The 23021-nt window shown below is 42.9% G+C and overlaps 1 protein-coding gene across 3 annotated transcripts in view; it reads left to right on the plus strand.

The window, feature by feature from the left end:
* Iqgap2 (IQ motif containing GTPase activating protein 2) overlaps window positions 1–23021 on the plus strand; it is a 293513-nt gene that overhangs the window by 151436 nt on the left and 119056 nt on the right. For all 3 annotated transcript variants that reach the window (XM_057789481.1, XM_057789483.1, XM_057789482.1), the window contains 4 exons: window positions 6412–6489; window positions 10221–10297; window positions 21869–21936; window positions 22744–22857. In XM_057789481.1, the coding sequence (XP_057645464.1) occupies window positions 6412–6489; window positions 10221–10297; window positions 21869–21936; window positions 22744–22857 (337 nt within the window). The remainder of the gene's footprint in view (window positions 1–6411; window positions 6490–10220; window positions 10298–21868; window positions 21937–22743; window positions 22858–23021) is intronic.

The raw sequence follows: 23021 nt of genomic DNA on the forward strand, positions 1-23021 counted from the left end.
ACAGACCCTCAATGGACTTGAGTCCTGGAGTCAACTCAGGACTGGTTCTTTTTTCCCTGGCACATCATAGACCTTGACATTGGGCATCTGCTTTGGACTCCTATAGCAGTAGCTTCAGGGATATTTAAGACACTTTCTCTAGGCATCAAAGAGCCCACTATCAAAATGAATGTCAGCTTCTCCTTAAAATGGGGACAGGAGCAACTACATCGTTGGTCTCTTGGGTCTCTTGTTATAAAACAGTATTTATGGGGCACAAGCAGATGATGGCATTGTGAACGAAGCATTGTGTTCTCAGGGGCTGTCCCCAACCCCAGAAGGCTCCTGGAAGACAGGCCCTGGCAGAAATAAGGCTGAGCAAGGGACAGAAAGAGGAGGCTGTTGCCAGCTGTGGTGTGGCTGTGGTGTGTCATCGAGTTACAGGGAAAGCATAGATTGTATCAGAACGAGCCCTCAGTGGGATCTTGGAGAGCAGCTTCTTCATGATAGAAATTCTTAGTAGTTTCCTATGTAATTATAAAGTTTCACATTAGAAACGTTTTGTTTTTGATACAGTAACGAAGAGAGACAAACTTTCATGAGTAAATGACACATCTTCCTGAGTCCTTTGGGTCAAGAGTCCTCTGTATAGTCTCTTCAAGGGTCCCTAGACTGTGAGATGACAATGAGGATGTTTAAACATAAGGGACGCCCCATAGCACAGGTGTGGCGCTTCAGTGTGCCATCTGGAAAACCAGGAATTCAGAAAGAGCAGGCTCCCACTGCAGCTGTAAGCACAGTCTTCCTGTTAGACACAGCATCGCCACGGTAGCTCAGGCCCTCGATTCCCGAAGAACAGTGTTAGGCTCAGCAGCTTTCACCTTTGCCTGGCAGCAAGCACAGAACCCTGGTGCCTCACGGATTTAGGGTTAGAAAGATGTCCTGGGTACTATCTATGCACCTTCCAGATATGAGTACTCCATACATAGGCAATTCCATCCTCTCTACTAAGATATGTGACCATGCTGTATGTGTTATGACACTCGTTATTGTCTTCCTTGGATACTCTGCAGTGTATGAGATTCTCTTATGATCTGGCAAGGTAGCTCAGTGGGTAAAGGTACTTCCTGCCAAGTACCAACTGATGGCCCAAGTTTCATCTCTGAAACTCATATGGTGGAAAGAGAAAACTGGCTCCTGCAAATTTTCCTCTGACTTCCACACAAGCGCCGTGGCATGTGCATACATGTACATATGTAAACACATGTGTGGGCACACACACGTGTAAATTTTTTAAGATTGTTCTGTGCTCAGTCCACAGTAAGTAATTTAGAAGTTGACCCATGGGAGGGCTTGGGAAATAGGTGAAGGACAACATGACAAAGTCAGGTAAGCCAGAAGCCTTCATTGTGTGTGTTGTATGTGTGTGTGTGTGTGTGTGTATGTTTGGCTTTCCTTGATTGTACTTTTCTGTTGCTGTGAGAAAACACCATGACTGTGGCAACTTAATAGTTTATTTTGGCTTCAGGGTCCAGAGGCCTAAGAGTTCCTGATGGCTGAGCAGAGACATAGCAACAAGCATTAGACATGGCAGCAGGAACAGGAAGCTGAGAGCACACATCTTGGATGTCAAGTATGAAGCAGAAAGAACGAGCTAGAAATAGCAAGGCTTCTTACTCTTAAAGTTGACTCCCAATCACATATTTCCTTCAGCAAGGCCATGCCATCTACACTTCCAAAGAGGTCCGCCAGCGGGAGACCACGTATTCAAATGCCTGGCCTATGGGGGGACATTTCTTATTCAAGCTACCCCTTGGAACTTGCTCAATGTGCTTAGAATCTGACCTTCTGCCTTGGGGAGCCTTGGGGAGTGTTTGCATAAGCTGAACTCTTGCCCCTCACTGCTGAATTGAGGGCCATCACTTGATTTTTTGGAGATTCCCCTATAAGAGAGTCTTGTATTGTATAAAGATTTGAAAGCAAATTATAATGCAGGAAAATGATAATATAGAAGCAAAATGATAATGCAAGAAAAGAAGGTGAAGTTGTTCTATGAGAGAAGCACAGGCAGGTTTAATATCCATCGTTGAAAATCTAGACCCTGAAATGGTCTCAAGTCTGAAATACTGAGAGGCAGCCATACTCCAAGCGTTTTGGACTTCAGAGCATTTTAGATGTGGATTTCTGGAGTAGAGGTGCTCTAATGGCTATACAAATATTCCAGCATTTGTACTGCTTTGACATCTGAAACACTGCAGATCATACGGACATCTGATAAGGGGCATTCAATCTGTACGGAGTAGAGTTGATTTCTATGTACATTCCCCTGTGCCCAGCACTGTGCCAGGTGATAATGGCAGAGCGGTTCTGATATTGTGGTGCTTGTGGCTGGATAGACTATCACTATGCACTTGTAATAGAAGACATGGTAGTCACTATCGAGAGATGGCAGTGGGTAGGAGCTGAGCTTCTTCATTGGAAAATTTACCATGAGATTAGAAAGAAGAAGGAGAATGCTGTTTGTCTTGGTTATTTTTCTTGTCCCTGCCACAAAATGCATTTTAAATAGTAACTGAAGGAAGGGTTTACTTGGGCTCACAGTTGAGGGTCCGGTCCATTATGGTCAGGAAGTCATGGCGCCATAGGCACGAGATGGCAGGAGACACTCCTGCAGGAAGGAGGGAGAAGAGAGAGAACTGTGTGGAGCTCTGCTTGCTTTCTCCATTCTCTTCAGTCTGCACCACTCAGCCCATCAGATATTGGGGGGGTGGGGGGTGTCTTTTCATCTCAGTTAACTCCACGCTAGAAACTCAGATGCTCAGAGATTGGTCTCTTTGGTGACTCTAGTCTTGCCCAGTTGACAGTCCTTAACTAGCACATCGTCCCTGCATGGTCAGGGTGGGGAACGGGAAGACCACGTTGAGAGGGAGCTTCGTGGAAGGCTCGGGAAAGTTTGGCCATGGGTGCACAGCTGAACAGCTGGCATTTCTTCACTGAGGGCCACACTTGGCTCTTAGCCACTGTGAGCAGCAGAATGGACAGTGTCTAGGCTTGGAATCAGGGGACTGCAGTGAGCCTGTTCTACTTCAATGGCGTCTGTTGATGTGGTATTCTACCATGACAAAAATAATTTAGGGAGAAAGGATTTGTTTAGTACACAACTACAGATTGCAGTCTATCACAGCAAGACGTTAAGCTGTCAGGGACTTCACAGTCAAGAACGGAAAGAAATGAATAGATCCACGCTAGCTATTCAGCTCACCTCCTCCACTCCCCAGGACACAAACCCAGAGAATGGTGCTGCCCACAGTGGACTGGGTCTTCCCACATCTTTTGACTTAATCAAGTCAGATCCCTACAGACATGTCTGTGAGTCAAACTAATAGAACCGAGAAAGATAATCTAGATAATCTCTCATTGAAACTTCTTTACCTGGTGGTTAAAGCCTGTGGTGATCAGACAAAGCTGCCCATCACAGAGCCCTGACTCCGGGCTGTTATGTTAAGCATGAATGACGTCAGAGTGTCGTGCCCATTAGTACCCTCAGTTACCTCATCTATAAAATACATTTGTGGACTAATTGTCGGAATTCTGGGCTGTCTTGTAGATCTGGCTCTAATGGGGAGGAAGTTAGACCCAAAGAGGATTTGCATAATTTCTCATCTATGTAATCGAAACAGGATGCGCTTCATTTGTTTGCAGTGAAACCGTTCAGTAATAGAGATTAAGCACATACCTGTAATATAAAATTAGAAGAAAGAATATATTGTTTCACGTGAAATATAAGGACATTAGGTAGACTGAAGCATCCCTCAGATGAATATAACCATAGCCATGGTCATTTCATCTCATATTAATATATAGGAGTAATTTCTTTTTTTAAAAAAGGACTCCAAAAAGAGCAACAATGGATGAGATTATCTTAAGTCTATTTAGAAAACAAAATTTTCATACAAATCGAAACAAATCCATCGACTAAGACAGTTATTGTTGCAGACCACTTACAGGAGCATGGTTATTAAACAATGAATGTGGACCTCAGGGTTCTGAAGCCAGTGTTCCTCGGATGCTTGAGATGAAGAATCTGAAATCTGTTGGGTCTCTGAGGAAACACCTACCTTTTCAGCCAGTCCCTCTATGTGAGACCAAGACCTTTTGCTGACTTTACAAAGGAGGGGATGTTTCCAACCAAGCATAGAGTGTCCTAGTTTAACACCTGATGCCCTCTACATGTTCAGCTGGACTCTGAAGCTAAGGACTTTCTCTTTGTTCTCATTGTGATCTTCCCAGCTCAGATCTCAGAGGCATTTTAAGACTGAGGAAGGAAGGCACAGTAGGGTTTACAATTTTTCTGAGATTCCTTTCCTAACAAGACCACTACAGATAAATAGTGTTTTTCAATACATGATTTGGGATTGTTGAAGCCCAAACCAATGTTGACTCCAGAACATAATTTCAAGTTAACAAAAGTCATTTAATTAACTTGTCAGGACAAGAAAAGAAATGGACATTCATAACACCACAGGGAGGAGGACAAATGGATGGTCTTACCCTGCAGATCGGGACTTCTGCTGGGTAATTTTAATATGGACTTGGGAACTTACAGATCAGTTTTCTTTGGGTGTTATCAGGAAATGGCATCAACTTAGAGTCTTGGTCATTTACAAAGAAGACAGAAGACTGAATGGGGGCTAGATTGTCATTTATAAGCCAGAATACATCACATGCCAGTGGTATCCCATGAAGGCATGTACCATGTTAGAAAGGACACCATTTAGTGAAGTTGGATGCAGGTGACCCTCGTCCTGTCTCCATTCAGACTTGGTCAAAGGTTGTGTCTGTCTTGTTCTCTTGTGGCCACAGATTGCTCATATCTAAGGTCTGCTGGAATTCTGCAAACATTCAGACTGCGTTATAAAGAAACACCCTGTTTTCCCTCTTTCTATCTAATTTATCTTCTTTCTTTCCCTCTCCCCCACTCCTTTCTACTCCCAGCTATTCTATAACACCTGATCTCTTCCTTCTGAAGAATAACCAAGCAACCATTAGATCCCATGCCCCTGCCTCCACCAGAGGTGGGAGAGTGTGGGCACTCAGGAGGTTTCCAAGACCCCATCATGGCTCCCAGGTTCCTCTTAGAATTAATGAACTTTAGACAAATCATTTTATCTTTTTGACCTGATTTTCCTTATACTTAAAAAGTTTAACTAGCAATTATTCTGAAAGGTATTTGGAAAATTAGAAATAATTTACATAAAGTACTTGAAGCTCATTGTACTGTCACAAATAGTGACTTATTAAGCATTCATTGAGTATTTGCTTATGTTTTATAATTTTTATCAGCAATGGGAATGCCTTTGATTTAGTGGACTGTTCAGTTTTGGCAGCTCATGGAAGGCAAGATGAGCCAGTCTTGTTGAATGTGATTATCATTGAGCACTGATCACATGATAAAACTTGCTATAGTTAATTTTTGCATACTCGTTTCAAATTAATGTGAAACAGATAACACTCTATTATGCATTAAATGAAAAATGCAAGACAGTTCGAGGCTCTTTGTGTCTCATTACTTCATATAACTTCATGAAACGGCATGATTGGGACTTGTGTGCTATAAAGAAAAAAATGAGAGGCATACAGAAAGACTGTTTTTACTATGTAGAAAAAGGTCAAATGGCGTTTCTGCTGTATATCTACTTTTTGTACAGGCCAGGATTAATATTAAAATATGAGTAATGTACACTAAAATTAGCCCTGAATTATTGAATGGTTTGTGCTTTCCTCTTTATATCTTCCAGGTTTCCTGTAGAGATAGATATCCATGACTGGGGGGAGGGCATTTAGCTTTCTAAAATATCCTGTGTAAAGCTGGGGCATGGTAGTGCATGGCTGTAATTCTAGCACTCGGGAAGGAGGCAGAGGCTAGAGAAGTGCCACAAGTTTGAGGCCAGCCTGTCAAGTTTCAGGCCCACCAGAGCAACATGGCAAGACCTAGCCTCAAAGAAAAGAAAAGGACAAGGATAATCACAATTGTAACTTAAAATGAAAATCCCATCTAGTTTACCTGAAATTGCTAGAGTTCTCAGCCATAATTACTAATATCTTGATACCATGTGAGCATGAACTTGTGCATGCATGTTTCACAAAACACCCGGGGGTACATGGTGGACATTACATGGTGTTAGAAATTCAAGTTCAGAATTACCTTGAAATGTAAACTGCAGAGTCTAGCATAACCTATCACAGATAACCAGGGTATTGCTGTTGTACCATCTAGTCTCTCTATTGTGTCTGGATTGGTTTTATATGAGCATCAATGACTGTTCTTGGAGAAGCACGATTGAGTAGCATTTTGGTAATGAAATATATATTGCAGATGACTTTCTTGTTGTGTGAGCTCATATTCCTTTTTTCTTTCTCCTATCATATTAGAAATCTGGCCTTCATTTTCGACACACAGATAACACCGTGCAGTGGTTGAGAGCTATGGAGGCCATTGGACTACCCAAGGTAAGCTTTGGCATAGCAGATGCTAGATGGGGAAGACAAAAAGTCGTGCACAAACGCCTTGCTATTAAAACTGACTTGGCCACCTGAGACATGTCTCTGCCGGCTTGAGCACATGGGATGGCCTGCACAAAGATACACATGGCAAAAACTCACGATGAAGTGGGGGTATAGCTTCAGGGTAGATAGGTGAAAGTGTGTCCCAATTAAACCAGGTTAGAATTGGCATTAGCTGATCATTGACTTCAGATAGTCAACTCTATATCTCTGTAAATTATTGAAATTTGATGTTTTTGACTCTAGTTTATGTGTCTGTGTGCATATGCACAGGTACACATCTGCCAGGGTGTGTGCAGGTCAAAGGCCACTTTCAGGAGTCCCCTCTCACTGTCCACCCTGGGGAAGCAAGGCATCTTGTCTTTGCCACATTTTCCAGACTGGCTGGCTGGTGAATTTCCAGGCAATGCTCCTGTCTCCACGTCCCATCTCACTGTCAGAGTTACAGACGCCTTCCACTTCATGGCTGCTTATGCGGTTTCTGGGGATCAAACTTAGGGCATCAGGCTTGCACAGCTGGGCGTTTTACCTGCTGAGCCATCTCCCTGGCCCATGTGTTTATTTTTATAATTATTATTATAAATCATCATGGTATCACTTTAAATCTGGAAGGGTTAGAGGCTTGTAGCTGTTACTCCTAAAATAGATCGACCAAATAAAATTCAATCAGTAAGCATTCAGCACTTGGTAAATTCAAAGAGAGAAGAAATAGGCACAGGGGGGAAATGAGGAGATTACATCTAATGGAAATCGTAGGACGACTTTTTTATTTCGAAAGGATTTTAGAACCACAGGAACTTTCAAAAATAGTATGCCTCTGTGTCTCCATCATTCAGCTTCCCTCAGTACTGACATTTTTATAACTGTACTACAATGTTAGATAGAAATATAAGGGTTTTATTGGGGTATTTTTTATGATAGGGTCTCTATGTAAATAAGGCTGCCTCGGAATTCACTTTCTAGCCCAGGCTGGCCTCAAACTTGTGGAATCCTCCTGCCTCAGCTTCTGAATTAGTGAGGTTATCAGCATGAGCCGCCCACCAGCTGCCATTGGGGTATGAATATAAACTAGAACACCGGCTTTACTCAGCTCTTATTCTCCTCAAATGCATTTGTTTGCAAGAGTGAGCATATTGTTCGGAGCCAGTGCATCCCATGAATGGATTTGTGTGCCCCTTACTGCTATCCAGACATAGTCTCCGCAGGGAAAGGGGCTTTTATCTTCCATCCCTCCCCCACGTTGTCCCTGGCCATCACTAAATGTTCTCCATCATTAGCGTTTTTGTCCGTGTGGCATTGGAATATTATTGGAATCACATGGTGAGCAACCTCTCGGGGTTGGCTTCTCACTTAGGTTTCCTGTCCTTGAGACCCATCACATGTTCTTCTGTCAAGGCCTCAGTTCTTTACATTGCTGGCTTCATGCAGCTGCTTTAAAGAAACGGTACGAAGGAATATGTTGAGTTAGAAATACCCATGCTATTAGTTTATTATTAAGCCAGGTTTGCTGTTAAAAAGATTAGCTGGGAAGCCTGGGAATGCAGTGCAGTGCTAAAGCGCTTGCCTCGGATGTGAAGCAGGGGGCTAGAGAGATGGGGTAGCTGCTGAGATGGCTGCTTTCAGAGGACCCCTCAGTTCAGTGCCCTGCACCCCCATCGTGGCATGTTTTCAACATCTTTTTACTCATACCTGTTTTACCCCAGTCTCATTTTCTTCGAAATTGTCAATATTTAATTCATTCCATCATTTTCAATCAGCTAGTCCCCCCAAACATTAAATGCTGCTCCCTTCTGAATACTAGTTGCAACATAAAATCAATTAATTTTGACTGATCAACTGCTAAGTGAGGGCTTGGGTGTTTTTTTTTTTTTTTTCAAAAAGATTAATAAAGAGAGAACTTCAGAGTTTTTCTTGGTGAAGAAACATCTGATTGGGACAGTTTCATGATGTGTGAAAGACATGATTGCACCTTTCCAAGTGTTTTAACATTGACTTTTCACCGTGAAGTCTGGAAGACAATATTACAAGGGCAAGAGACTAACAATGCCCTTAGCTGACTTTGTAGGGCACTACTATGAATTCTTTCATTTACCAGTATTAAGTGCTCAGTCCGTGCCTAGCTTCACGTGGGTGCTAGAGATGCGTAGTTGCACGGCACAGTCTGATGAACTTATTGATTCTACCTCCTTGGTACAGGAAGGCATTTCCGTCTGGATTTCCCAGGAGACCCTGTAAATGGAGAAGGTTCTTCCGTGAAGAAAGGGGCCTGGGAAGAGTTGGCTGACAATACAGTGGGGTGTGAGGCAAGAGCCATACTTGTGAGAGCTTTTAACCCAAACTCAGTTTTCTGAGTCTGGAACACTTGTCTCGCTGACACCTTGACAGCAAATATGTTACAAGACAGCTGGAAAGGGCCTTGAGGCCTCCCAGACTGCAGATGTTTCTTTAAGCATGCAGCAACTATACCGTACATCGTTAGCTCGAGAAACACTCTTGTCTCCATTTTTTCCGACGTCCACTGGAAAAATTGCACTCAAGTATCAAAGTACTACCATATGGTACATGATTTAATTTTACTTTTAATGTCAAGTTGTATAAAATATTTACTGAAAGCAAGTGACGATGATGTGCTTATCTTAATATTAGAAACTTCAAGCCCAATTATTCATTTTTTTTTCAAGCTCAAAGATCAAGTTTGGTACCCCACTTAGAAATCTGTTTCCTATCAGGCGTCAAGCTTAGGAGAAAGCAGTGTGGATGTGGGTGTAAAAGCCTTGGGGTTCAACCCGTCGAGTCGGGTGACTCCATGTCTAGATGCTCGCCCAGGAGAGGAATCGGGTGCCCTGAAAGTGCAGATGCAGGGTGTTCTCTGCAGCACCAGGAAAGAAGGGCGAGCCAAGTAGATGTTTCCCATGGGGAACGGTTGGGCTGTGGTTCAGAAATATGAGTGACTTATTAGGATTTGTCAGAAATTATGTGCATAGAGAATAATGGATGTGATGGAAAATAATCAGCTCCTAGCACGTCCTTTCGGCAGGTTTATACTATGTCCACAGTGGTTTGCACACATGCATAAAGATTTGTTTTTAAATTAGATATTGTATGTGAGAGAGATGTATGTTTGCACACATGCATAAAGATTTGTTTTTATCAGATATATGTGTGAGAGAGATGTATGTATGTAGTATGTATGTATGTAAGAAGTAACCACATACCAGAATGCTAATAGTAACAGTCTGAAAGATGGGGTATAGATGTTTTTTCTTCAGACTTTATGTACTATTAAGCAGAAATAATCCGAATATATATGCATGAATTATATATACATGTCTGAGTTTTTAACAACGTAATGAAGTGGCTACAAAAGGGGTCTTCTTCTCAGGCTCATAAACCCTTTGGAGGTCATAGAAGTGGGAGTGCCAGTAAAACACTGCCACCCAACCTTCTAGAAAGGCTCTTTGTGAACTCTGCCACTATAAGGTCAGCCACTAGGGGGCGTGTCACCCACCAGGCAAGAGCTAGGATTGCTCCGTAGAGCTCTCTGAAGCAACCAGCAAGAGCTTCCTCTACATTTGAATAGTTGTAGACTAGCAAGGATAATCGGAGTCTGGTTGTCTGGGGAGTCGACACCTCAAGAAATAAAGCATAGTAAGCACATTGTCTCTTTTGTTTTCCAGATATTTTATCCAGAAACGACAGATGTCTACGACCGGAAAAACATACCAAGGATGATATACTGCATTCATGCGCTAAGGTGGGAACGATGAAGATAGGTTTAAACAACTTCAGTAACTTTTAATAATCTCAGGAATTTTAAAAATTAGGTTCAGTTTAGAATTTATTGGTACAAATTTAAATAATTTAAAATAATTGCTGTATAATGCTACCATTGAACTTGAAATCACTTCTGAAGTTTTTACTATTATTCGAAATATAAGACAAAAAAATGAATAAAAGACCTAAGTAAAATGAGGAGGGAATTAAAATTGCAACCTTGAAGACCCAACAATAATGTTGTGCGGATGTATGCAGATGTCACAAAAACATGTTAGTGAGCAGATTCCACTGTCGTTGTGATTGCTCTAACGACTCATTAAATTGCCATTTATTCAGCTTGTGCCATCAGTAAGAAAACAGAACAGAAACAGGATTTCTTTCAGTTTTCCGCTCAGTAGAATGTACACTCTAAGACTAAAGAAGAAACATAGAAATTGTTCTTTAATTTGATCAAGATATACTTAATGACATAAAGCGATGTTTTTGATCACTTTTGAAAATCTTGAAACTCTGCTAATTCACAGATGACTTTTTTTTTTTAATGGACCTGGGGAAACTAGGAATTTCAGATGGCGGTGAGAACCCTGGGGAAAACCCAGCTGTGGCTGTTGTCTTGTGCACTCAGGTGAAGCTTGTGAGATTTCATGTGTAATGAAGTTTAAAATTCCTCCGCAACATCTGCCTTGTGTTTGTATCCCTGGAAGTCATTTTCCTGGCAGACCCCTCCGTCTCGGGGTTTATGTTAACTTCTTCCTGCCTTTTTTTTTTTTTTTTCCGCCTGCAAAAGAAAAAGTCTTCATAATAATTCATTACAAAGCTGGTCTCCTAGAGAAGACTTTGATTACGTCATAGGAGTCAACCCCCAACCCACCGCAAAGCCAGCTTCCTTTTTCTTTTCTGAGCTGGCTTTGGAATATGACAGCTGGTGAGAGATAGGCCAAATGGCGGGTTCCTTTGCTTTTTCTTTTCTTTCTTTTGCATTTGTTTGTGTGCACACATACACACACTTCGGGGTACACATGTGTCACTGCACACAAGTGGAAGCACAGAACGATGTGGAGGAGTTGGTGTCTCCTTCTACAGCATGGGGACCAAGGCTCAGACTCAGATTATAGGGCTTGGTGGCAGCGCCTTTGCCTGCGAGACCATCTTGTCACCCTTTCTTCTCTTTATTTTTTTTCTTTACTTTTGTTTATTTAGAGATGGGGTCATACTGTGCAGCTCAGGCTGACCTCAAAACTCTATCCTCCTGCCTCAGTCTCCCTACAGGGGCTATAGACGAGCCATCAGGCTAGGCCTCCTTCCTTCCTTTCTTCCCTCCCTCTTTCTTTCTTTCTTTCTTTCTTTCTTTCTTTCTTTCTTTCTTTCTTTCTTTTTTTCTTTCTTTCTTGTAATGACTTAGAATGTCTAAAAATGAATAAATAAAATAGGGTTTAATTTCTGCAGGAGGTGCTAGAGGGGGAATCTCTTGGTCTGTGCATCCCTCTTCCTGAGTCCCTTAGGGTCTGTATACCAATAAAGTTTTGGGAGGTGATGGCAGGGGGTTGTTTTGGTTTTTGAGACAGGGTTTCACCATATGGCCCTAACTGCCCTGGAACTGACTCTGTAGACCAGGCTAGCCTTGAACTCAAAGAGATCCACCTGCCTCTGCCTCCCAAGTACTGGGATTAATGGCAAGTACTGCCCCTGCCTGGCCCCATAGGTTTTCTTAAAACTCCACGTGTGTTTCTTTTGAGGTATACTTTCAAATGTGCTGCTCTATGTTCCTCAAAGAGTTCTTGTCAAAGCTTGAAGCAGTCACTGAAGTCTGTGAGTTAGTACTGTTTTTGTGACCTGTTCAGCCAGCCATTATTAAATCCATACTTCACAGTGGTGATCTCCAGGTCCATACCATGCTCCCAGGGCAACGTATGTGAACTTAAATTGATTTTTGAAGTGGGCACGCGGGCCGTGTGTTCTCCAGCTTACAAAGAGCTAGTATGCTAAGTTCCTGTCAGGCAAAATCTTTGCTCCTAAGAAGCTCTGTAGAATGGCATAGGGGCTCACAAATGTGCATTTACCGTAGTTTAAATAATGGCTTGATCAGCTTAGAAACAAAGACCGCGCCAGTTCTCGCTTATCGTTGCCGTGTTTGTGCCGATGCTGGTGTCATGGTTCTGTGTCTTTATCAATTACTCTTCGCGGATGTCTCCATGTCTTTCTGATGCCCAGGAAAGGATGCATAGTGTGGCATGCACGTCACACATCTGACCACGTTCTTCCATGGCTAACCGTCTTTCTCTTTTCTTTGTCCTCGTGTGATGCGACTGCCTCTCGAGAAGAAACTGAGAAATTCCAAGGCTGTCTGAGGCTTTTCTGTATAACTCTTTCCTTCTGTGGTCTGTTTAGAAGGCTGTCAGTCACTCCTAGGAGGCGGGTTTTTCTGTATTGCTGGGCAAGAAGCTGGGGAGCCGCTTTAAGGGACCCTTTAATGAGCGCAGTTTGCTATCGTTGCATGTTAGGAGGGATGTGTTGTCCTTGCTTCAACAACTGTAGCATGGCTGGAGGAAAGAATTGTCATCACCTGGTAGAGAACTGGGTAGGTCAGAGGTTTTGGTGATAGCTCAGAACCAGGAGGGAAGGTCAGTCCAGGTAATTTTGCTGGTCGAGCATTGCCTTCCTCTTGCCCCTGCCTGTGGCCTGGTTGATCTACAAATTTAGCTTTGACCCTGGCCAAACTTGTCTGGAGTCTGATGTGGGGCTAACATCCAGGCACCCCTGAGTCCCTGCCCTTGCTTTCCTTCCCCTGCCTGGCCCTTTTTGTCTGGCACCTGATCCCAACCTTACTGTCACTTTCCAGCTTAGCCTGGCATTTTCAAACTTGTTCTAATTGAGAAAGGCTTGACTTCTTGGTGGGTGGCCTTCTCTTTTTCCAAGGAAATATTTATCCTTCTTTACCTATTAAAAAAAAAAAAAGTAGAATAGTCTTGTTGTGGGGGCGGAGACTGGAAAATGTGAAAAGAGTGTTACAGGAAAAGCTAATCCAGTCACTATCTCAAAATCACACAAAAACCAGTTACTATTTTGGTGACTTTGGACTTGAAATTTATATGGGGCATGTTTTCTTTTTGTGGCTTCTTTTGGAATGTTCTAAAACCTATGCAACAAAAAGAAACCTGTTCAGGAAGCCTAGTTGAGTTACTACACCTTTTTAAAAAAAAAAAATTGTCTGGAGGCCGTTTTTTATGCACAGAAAAACACTGTGTGTGTTGTGTGATGTTCTGTTTATAAAGACATAACAAGTGACATGCAGCAACTGTTAAATGTTTAAACAGTTATAAAATAGAATATGTTAAAGTGATTTAAACCATAATGTGCTTGTTAAAAACAACATGATTTCCTTCGAATACCTTCAGAGCAGATGAAATGTCCAGCCCGGGCTATACGCTCACCACTGAAACTGCTGGAAAGATCCGGAGTAGGTTTGCTCTTACTGTCATTATTCATGCACTGACGTGCCCTGCCCTCATGCTAGTACAGTGTCATTACACCTGCGCTGGGGCAACATGATTTTTAATATCACCAGAAATAAAAGGGCAGCCCTTTAAGTCTGGCTTTTGACCTGTTCCTTGTTGAGCATGGCCTTACTTTAGGCTCTTGTCTCAAGGTAAGCCAGAACCTGTCCGTCGGCATCAAGTTAAGGTTGATTTGTTTCCTAAGTCAGCACTTTCCATTTGTAGGCCTGTGGCTTTCAGGTGGATTCATCTTTCTGTCTCTTCCTCCCCATTATCCGACAGAAACTTGTTCCCCGCGTGTCAGTTGGCTGGTGTAGTACAGTGCATTATCCTATCACGGGGATGTGTTAGCCTGGCCTGTTTGCGTTATTAGAAGTCTATGTAGGCCTTTTTAGTTTTCTTCTTAAAATTATAGCTGGAATTTCAAGAGGTTCCCATCTCCTGGGAGACAAGCAGGGACAACTCAATGGTGTTGCTGATTTGGCACCTCAGATCAGGTTCCTGGGTTCCCTCTCATTGGCTGTTCAGTGCTCACTGCTCTTGGATCCCCTTTCCTCCTGGTTGTTTCTGTCATGACGTTGCTCTGCAGTCCTTCCTTTGCTTTGAGGAGACTTTGGCTGATTCAGAGCTCCTGGTCTTTATTATTTCCTGTGATACATATAATATAAAAACAAGTATTTACCTATGCTCCACAAACAGAAAAAGAACAAAGTGCGTGTGTTTTAATGCCTCACCTTTTGACAAAGGGAAACAAAGAGTTGTTCACGGACTACTTATCTCTAAGGGTTCACTTCTGTTGACTGTGTGTTATACTCTGTTGGTCATTTTGAACGCCTGACTTGCTAAGACCAAACCAAGATGAGTATTTTCCGGTTTGTTCATAGCATGTTTGCTCTGTATCTCTCAGGCTGGACTTGAACTCACAATCCTCCTACCTCAGCCTCCTTAGTCCTGGAATTACATGGGTGGACCACCCTGCCTGTCCTTCTGCATGGAATAGACTCTGAGTTTGGTTAGCCAGAGTTCTGCTTTTGTCCTTATAGCCCCTGTAGCCTTGTCAGCCCCTTTGCCCTTGTAGGACTGCCCTTGGCATTCTTTGAAAAGTCCTTGTGTTGTGGGCACAATCAGATGTTCTTGTCCTGTTCTCGTTATTACCGCTTTAAGATATGGAGCAACTGCAGTTCAAGGAATCCCTTCAAAGTCACATATTCCTGCTGATTATTCTAGGTTAGCATGATAAGGGTGCCAGATGCTGTTTTTCTTACTGTGTCCTTCATCGGGCCATTAAAAGTCTGCTGCAAGCTGGAACCCAGGGTCTCTCCCCTAGGTGACGTAGTTCTGCAGATGCCCAAGATTCTGTAGTTGTATCTGGTTTTCAAATGTAGTGCCAGCACATAAGTGGCATGCAGTAGGGCTTGCATTTGTGACAGGTGGTGGCAGACCCACTTCTGGTTGACCAGTTGTCCTAAAATTCCCGACTGCTTTGTAGAGGGCTCCTCTCCCCAGTTTTCTCACAGTGAGTATCTGACCCACCAATGGAGATGTTAGACATGTTGCCCAGGCATTAATGTTTAACCCTCATTGGCTTAACACGCCCTTCTCCTAAAGAAACTGATTTACTGAATGTTCCTCTAAATTACCAGATTGGTTGTAATTCTTGCAATGCACATTTGAATTTACAAATAAGTCCTCTAGAGATAGATCATTGACCACAGACTCTAATCCTTGGGTCTTGGGAGGGACCCATGGAGATGGCAGTATTGGAGATTAAGGTGAGCTTTCAAACTCCTCCACGTTCAGAATTCTTCACTTGGTCTGAATGGCATTCTCCCCTCCCCCTCCAATCTGAACTACTTTATGACTTTGGCTGTCTCACAGAAAGCTAAGCTCTTTGGACCTGGGAACCATCTCCTGAAATCCACCACAGAAAGATACCCCACTGGTTGCTGTTTAAAATCCCTTGGAGTTGTCTTTCTAACTTTTCAGGAAGTTTACCTGACCGAATTTGCATATGGAAAGGCTGCCTCTGGGTTCCTTTGCTTTGAACCAAAACGTAAAAACCTTGGTGTCACCTTCTTATTTAGCTTCTCTAGGATCACGAATTATAGGCTCAATGTCCTTTATTTATGGCTAGAAACCAACTATGAGTGAGTACATCCCATGTTCCTCTTTTTGGGTCTGGCTTACCTCACTCAGGATAGTGTTTTCTATTTCCATCCATTTGTATGCATAATTCAAGAAGTCGTTTTTTACTGCTGAGTAGTACTCTAATATGTATATATTCCATACTTTCTTCATCCATTCTTCCATTGAAGGACATCTAGGTTGTTTCCAGGTTCTAGCTATTACAAACAATGCTGCTATGAACATAGTTGAGCATATACTTTTGTTGTATGATAGGGCATCTCTTGGGTATATTCCCAAGAGTGGTATTGCTGGGTCCAGGGGTAGGTTGATCCCGAATTTCCTGAGAAACCGCCATACTGCTTTCCAAAGTGGTTGCACAAGTTTGCATTCCCACCAGCAATGGATGAGTGTACCCCTTTCTCCACAACCTCTCCAACAGAGGCTATCAGAAGGTGAACCCAAAGAAAAACATATAAGCATCCTCCTGAATATTAACCTTCATCAGGCGATGAAAGGAGACAGAGACAGAGACCCACATTGGAGCACCGGACTGAAATCTCAAGGTCCAAATCAGGAGCAGAAGGAGAGAGAGCACGAGCAAGGAACTCAGGACCGCAAGGGGTGCACCCACACACTGAGACAATGGGAATGTTCTATCGGGAACTCACCAAGGCCAGGTGGCCTGGGTCTGAAAAAGCATGGGATAAAACCAGACTCGCTGAACATAGTGGACAATGAGGACTACTGAGAATTCAAGAACAATGGCAATGGGTTTTTGATCCCACTGCACGTACTGGCTTTGTGGGAGCCTAGGCAGTTTGGATGCTCACCTTACTAGACCTGGATGGAAGTGGGTGGTCCTTGGACTTCCCACAGGACAGGGAACCCTGATTGCTCTTTGGGCTGACGAGGGAGAGAGACTTGATCGGGGGAGGGGGAGGGAAATGGGAGGCGGTGGCGGGGAAGAGGCAGAAATCTGGAAGGAAGGAAGGAAGGAAGGAAGGAAGGAAGGAAGGAAGGAAGGAAGGAAGGAAGGAAGGAAGGAAGGAAGGAAGGAAGGAAGGACCTTGGTGTCAGCCTTGCATGTGAGCCCAGGCCTCTGAGCTGTTTGTTATGTTTGAAATGCTGAAAGGGAAGACTTCTGGAACTTGAGAACTGGGGTACCCTGGGAAATTATGACGCCCTGGCCATTTACCCACCCCACTGAACACTCATTCCCACTGCCTTGCTCAGGCCACACACCCAGCCCTTGCCAGTCCTAGCTCTCTCCAGTCTGCCATGAGGCTTTGATTTACAAATGTTCACTGCTCTCGGTACAGCCATAACGGGGCTGGTTGCTATGATGTGAGACGGAAACTCAGTAGACTCAGGCCCATCCTGCCTTTTAAGTTGGCGCTTCATCACCACAGAACCTTTAATGTAGTTATTAAAACTAATAATAATTTAAAAAACTGATAGTATTTTGTAACTTTCATTTTCACTTCCCAGAGTTCAGCTGGTGTTACTTATACAACTAGTACCTTATGAACTAGTGAGAGTTAGTTACCTCCAAGTCACCCCGCCACTGCAGGCCTACCTCAGCAATACATGTGTGGCCTCCCTTTTTGTGGCATAAGAGACTCCCTGTTCTACACTGGGCAGTGCTGGTAACAGTACGGCCAAGGCTTCCTCCGGAACGCTCCTGCAATACCGTGTTAGATGTTAGTGCCAGTGATGGTGGTGCTGAAAGTTGAAACTAAATAGGATATATTTAATTTTTTTGCAAATGAAGTTTGAGAGGCCACATGCAAGTGAGTTTTCTGCTGAATCCATCATACCACTTTAAGAAAAAGCTCAGATTCACGGTTCAAAGCAGACTTTCCCATTCAGCAGGCTAATTTCCCAGCACCACCTTGTGGTGACTCCTAGTTAGCCAGGATGTCTGTTCCCTGAAATTTCTATTGCCTACAGTGGAGTGTATTGGAAATAGCACCTACATTTCATTAGCAAAACCTTTTAGTTACCACTGTAACAAAGCTATGTCTTGTCTTTGTGTGTAAGACAAGGACTGGCTATGGTGCCTCGCTTGGCCCCACTCCTGGGGTCCTCAGCCCCTGCCTCCTGAATAGCTGGGACTGTCGATGTGTGCCACTGTACCCAGTTAAAGCTATGTTTGTGGCGTCCAAACCAGCTTTAAGAAAAGCATAATATACAGAGGATGCATTCTATCAGCAGCAATTAGATAAATAAAAAAAATATGTAAAAATACCTGCATCCAGGTATTTAGTACAGCTCTTTAACTTTTGCATAGCTGATATAAAATTAATAGAATAGTAATTTAAAATTTTGTCTTTACTTTGAGAAGTTTATAATGTGAGTGATTAAATATGATCACATCTACCTTCCATCTTCCCCCTCCAACTGCCTCCATAGTCTCCCTAACTTCCTTGTCCTCCTCCCAACTTCGTAGGCTTTTTGACTTTGACTTTCTAACAGAAAGCTAAGCTCTTTGGACCTGGCTTTCTAAATGTCATCATGGTATCCTAATGACACTGTTTGGTGTGACCTTTGCTAGCACAGACTTTGATTGCAAACAATTTTTGACTCTTGATAACCTCTAAAGACGGAGACCTTAAGCTAAGGGGCGTGTCCCATCTTCCAGCCTTTGATTTATAAGTGCATGACACTTTGCAGTGAAAAAACTGTTCAGAGTTCAATGTTCTCTTCCTGATAAGATGAATATCAGAATTTGGTGCTAAATTAAAATTACCATATAATAAAGTTACCATTTGTGGCATGTACTTTGGTACGATTTCGAAGGAAAAAGAAGGAAATGAAAAAGGTCAATAATTCTCTCCTCAGAATCCTTAAAATGAAAACATTCATTAATAAGTATTTCCTAGAAAAACTCTAATTGAGCAGTACTTATATAAAAGCCTTTTTATCCTTACCACTGACAAAAAGGAAGGCAGACTTAACATGGTATTGCTATCACTTTGGGAATGTTTTCTCCCTACTTCTTTCTATTTCCTTCTTCCCCTCAGTGCTTTCTCTTCCTTCCTCCCGTCCCCCCTCTTATTTTTGATAACATCGCAGTGCAGGGCCTTGAGCCCACTGACTGCAGCCCCTGGAAAGTTTTCATTGACAATATTCGGAAATGATACGGGCATAAGGCAAATGCATTTGCAGAGACTGCTGGTAGAGTGGGCAGTGCCTAGCTGACGGGTCTCAGGTTCAGCTGAGTGGCCAGCTTCATACATGTGCTGTGACCCATATCAGATGCGGTTCCTGGGGAGGATGAGGGATCTGGGAGGCAGAGGTGCTGGCTGGCATTGGCTCCTCGCAGAAGCGTATATGGCACTGTATGGAACCTAGAATAGCTCTTGCCGCAGCTGTGAGGAGCTGTTCTGCATGGTCTATCGGGAGATTGAGAGTGAGTCACATTGGTGAGCTTGAGACTCCTGGGCTTAAAAGCCTCATGCCCACCCGGAGTCAGCTAGTACCTGTCGCAGCAGCCCCAGACCTAGCTCCCCAGTCACACGAGTTATAAAGGTCCCTGAACTCAGGGTTGCTCAGACAGTTGGTACCTGTTGGATGTTGACTGAGTCCTTCAAGTCAAGTTACAACATCACAAGTTGTTTTTCTCCTGAAACAATGGTTCTCAGCCTTCCTAACGCTGTGACCCTTTAATAGAGTTCCTCATGTTGTGGTGACTCCCAACCATAAAACTATTTTTGGTGTGACTTCCTAACTGTAATTTTGCTACTGTTATGAATTGTGATGTAAATATCTGATACACAGGACATCTAATATGTGATCCAAGGGGGGGGGGGGTCATGACCCATAGGTTGAGAACCAGGGTCCTAAGCAGAGAGAGATGCTTTGTAACCAGCTTGATAGTAGACTTGGATCAGCTCCCAGAGTACACAGCTAGAAAGTCAAACCACATTCAGGTTCTTCTGCAGAAATCAACAGGGATTTTGTTTGAGGGGCTAGGCGTTGATTTGTTTGTTTCACGGCTGGGGATTAAACCTGGTATTTTGCACACGCTAAGCAAGTGCTCTATATAAGCCACATTCCCAGCCATAGAATGATTTAAAAAAAAAAAAAACCCTTTAATCACAGAGGATAAATGAATTCAGTCTTTTCCCTCTTTTATTTTTTGAGACGGGGTCTCTCTCATGTAGCACAAACTAGCATCACATATGTAGGCCACGATGGCCTCAATCTTGAGATCCAACTGCCTGTGCCTCTGGGTGCTGGAGTTACTAATGTGCCACTACACCCAGCCACGCAATGTCTGTTTAAGACCATAGTTTAGCAAAATGTGTTGAAAGCTTTTGTCCTATGTTTACCTATGTAATTTTGGAATTTTATTTAGAAGGATTTATTTAACACATATCTATAGAGGGGTGTGTGTGTGTGTGTGTGTGTGTGTGTAAAAACAAAATCAATGGGAATTTTATAAAAATACTTAATTTTTAGCTAAGTGATAATTTCCTTCTCTCCCTTCCTTCCTTCTTTCCTTCCATCCATCCCTCTCCCGCTCTCTCCCTCTCTCCTTCTCCCATGGTAGACTCCCATTCTGTTGTCTCAGCTAGTCTCATACCCCGTTCTTAGCCCTCGTTCATCTGGTTCTGTAGGTGCATCTCGCTGTACCCAGCTAGGTGGGTGGTGATTTGTGATTTTTTTTCTAATATTTTAACCATCACTCTTTCATTTTTAGCTCTTATTATACCTTAATATAAATAACTTTTATGGAAATTACAATCAAATAATCAATTTCAGTGCAAGCTGCTTATATTGACTAATCATATATTTGAGAACTTATTATCTTTGAGAAAACTTCATTTTGAATTTATTTGAAATTTAATGGATTTTATAAATGCTAAGATCCATCTAACATGAACATTGGGAGTATTCATATTAAAATGTTCAAGTCATCAAGACCACTCTCAGCCCATTTTCCGATGTATATTATTATTTAGTATATTATGTCTAATGACTGTTTCATGAATTTTTAAACCTACTAAATGAATAAAAAGTGAAACCAGGGCTTTTTTCGAGGATTCCCTGAATTAACCCTGGGTTTGGAGAGGTAGGAGTGTGCAGCGGAACTGGCTGTGGCTAGAATTAAGGAGAGGAATCACTTAGTCGCCTCTCTTTGATGGGATTTAGATTTCAGCTCTTCAGGCCTTTTGTCAGGTTGTGGGTAGGCTGGTGGGTAGCATTATTAATTGCCTAAGATTTATTTTTAAACACTTACAGTGTAGCCTCTGCCTTCCACTTACTAATATGTGCACACCATACTGGGGTTTGTAATATCAACTATAGTTTTACTGGTCTGATGGTTTAGAAATAGCAAACAAATATTTAGATAAATATCAAAAAAATCCAAGTAAAACGGTCCTTTCCATCAAATGACAGTTAAATAGTCATAGAAATTGTGTTTATCGCCTGTTTTACATTAGCTATCTTCTTATTTTTTTAATTTTAACCTTTATTTTAATTTTATGGATGTGAATGTTTTGTCTCCATGTATCTGTGGACCATGTGCATGCAGTGCCTCTGGAGGCCAGAAGAGGTCATTGCACTCCTTGGGACGGGAGTTGCAGGTTGTAGCTGCCAAGTGGGTGCTGGGAACTGAACTCTGGAAGAGCAGCCAGTGCTCTTATCCACTGAGCCATCGCTCCAGCCTATTAGCCATGTTCTTATTCTTATACATGAACGGTGGAGGGGTGTTGACCCAGGGAGGACCCCCGGAGCTGCAGAGCTCCAGTATTTGGGCCACTGCCAGGAGCTCTGGTCTTGCCCACCTGGGGCTATGGTACCTGGTGAGGCACTTTAGGCTATGCGAGCTTTCTTAGACCCTTGTCAAGTGGAAGGATTCTTTGGTTATACGTATGCCATAGGACTTATGATAATAAAGGTTCTGTTTTGTCTTTCAGTCTGTATCTGTTTAAACTGGGGATTGCACCCCAGATCCAGGATTTGCTGGGAAAAGTGGACTTCACAGGTACTCGGATTTAACTTTATCTCCTCTGCAGGTGCCTTCTTCCTCCCGTGGATGGTACCCCTTCTCTCCTTCCTCTTGCCCAGTAGCTCTCAGCCTTCCTAACGCTGCAACCCTTTAATACAGTTCCTCATGTTGTGGTGACCTGCAACCATAAAACAATTTCCTTGCAACTTTTAATTTAATGTTGTTGCTGTTATGAATCATAATGTAAATAGTTGGTATATGACCTTTGTGAAAGGGTCGTTCAACTCCCCAAAAGGGTTGCGACCCACAGGTTGAGAATCACTGCTCAGTTCCAAGGGGAAACCTGCCATCTTGGTTTCTTTCCTGATCTGTGATAAAGTACCCCAACAAGATATCCTGACAAGAGTAACTTGAGGGAAAGCATTTACCATAGCTCACGTTACAAGGTTCAGTCTACTGAAGGAGCATGAAGAAGCTGGCCATATTGTGGCCACCATCAGAGAAGAGATCTGTGAATGCATGCTGCATGCTGCTGCCCAGTCCCTTTCCCCGTTTATGCAGTTTAGAATCCTGGCAGGATGGTCCACTCACCATGAGCAGATCTTCCCACCACAACCAAGGTAATCAGGAGCATTTCCCACGGGCAGATGCCCATCTCCCAGGTGACCCCAGAGGCCACCAGACTGACCTATCTTGCTTGTGCCTATCTGGATCCCCTCCCCTGTACTGTGGAGTGAAGCAGATTGTTTAGAAATGGCTCTATCTTCCTGAAGAAGAGTGTCTCTTTTGCGCCTTTACCTCTGGCGGCTTCCTTTGATTTATTTTTTTCTGTTGTCCTTTCAGAGGAGGAAATCAGTAATATGAGGAAAGAACTGGAGAAGTACGGGATCCAGATGCCAGCCTTCAGCAAAATAGGTGGCATTCTGGCCAACGAGCTGTCTGTGGACGAAGCTGCACGTAAGTCAGCCTTGTGTCCACACTTGTCATTGGCCTGCAACTTGCACGTATGTATTTGCTGGTCTTAATGGTGTCAAACAGCTTTCTTAGGAGATATTTTAAGAACCCTAAGGGTTTTGCTTTTGTTTTGGTGATGATAATTTTAGTTTACTCACTCCAGAAAG

The sequence above is a fragment of the Chionomys nivalis genome, chromosome 15, assembly GCF_950005125.1.
Source record: "Chionomys nivalis chromosome 15, mChiNiv1.1, whole genome shotgun sequence".
Taxonomy (NCBI): domain Eukaryota; kingdom Metazoa; phylum Chordata; class Mammalia; order Rodentia; family Cricetidae; genus Chionomys; species Chionomys nivalis.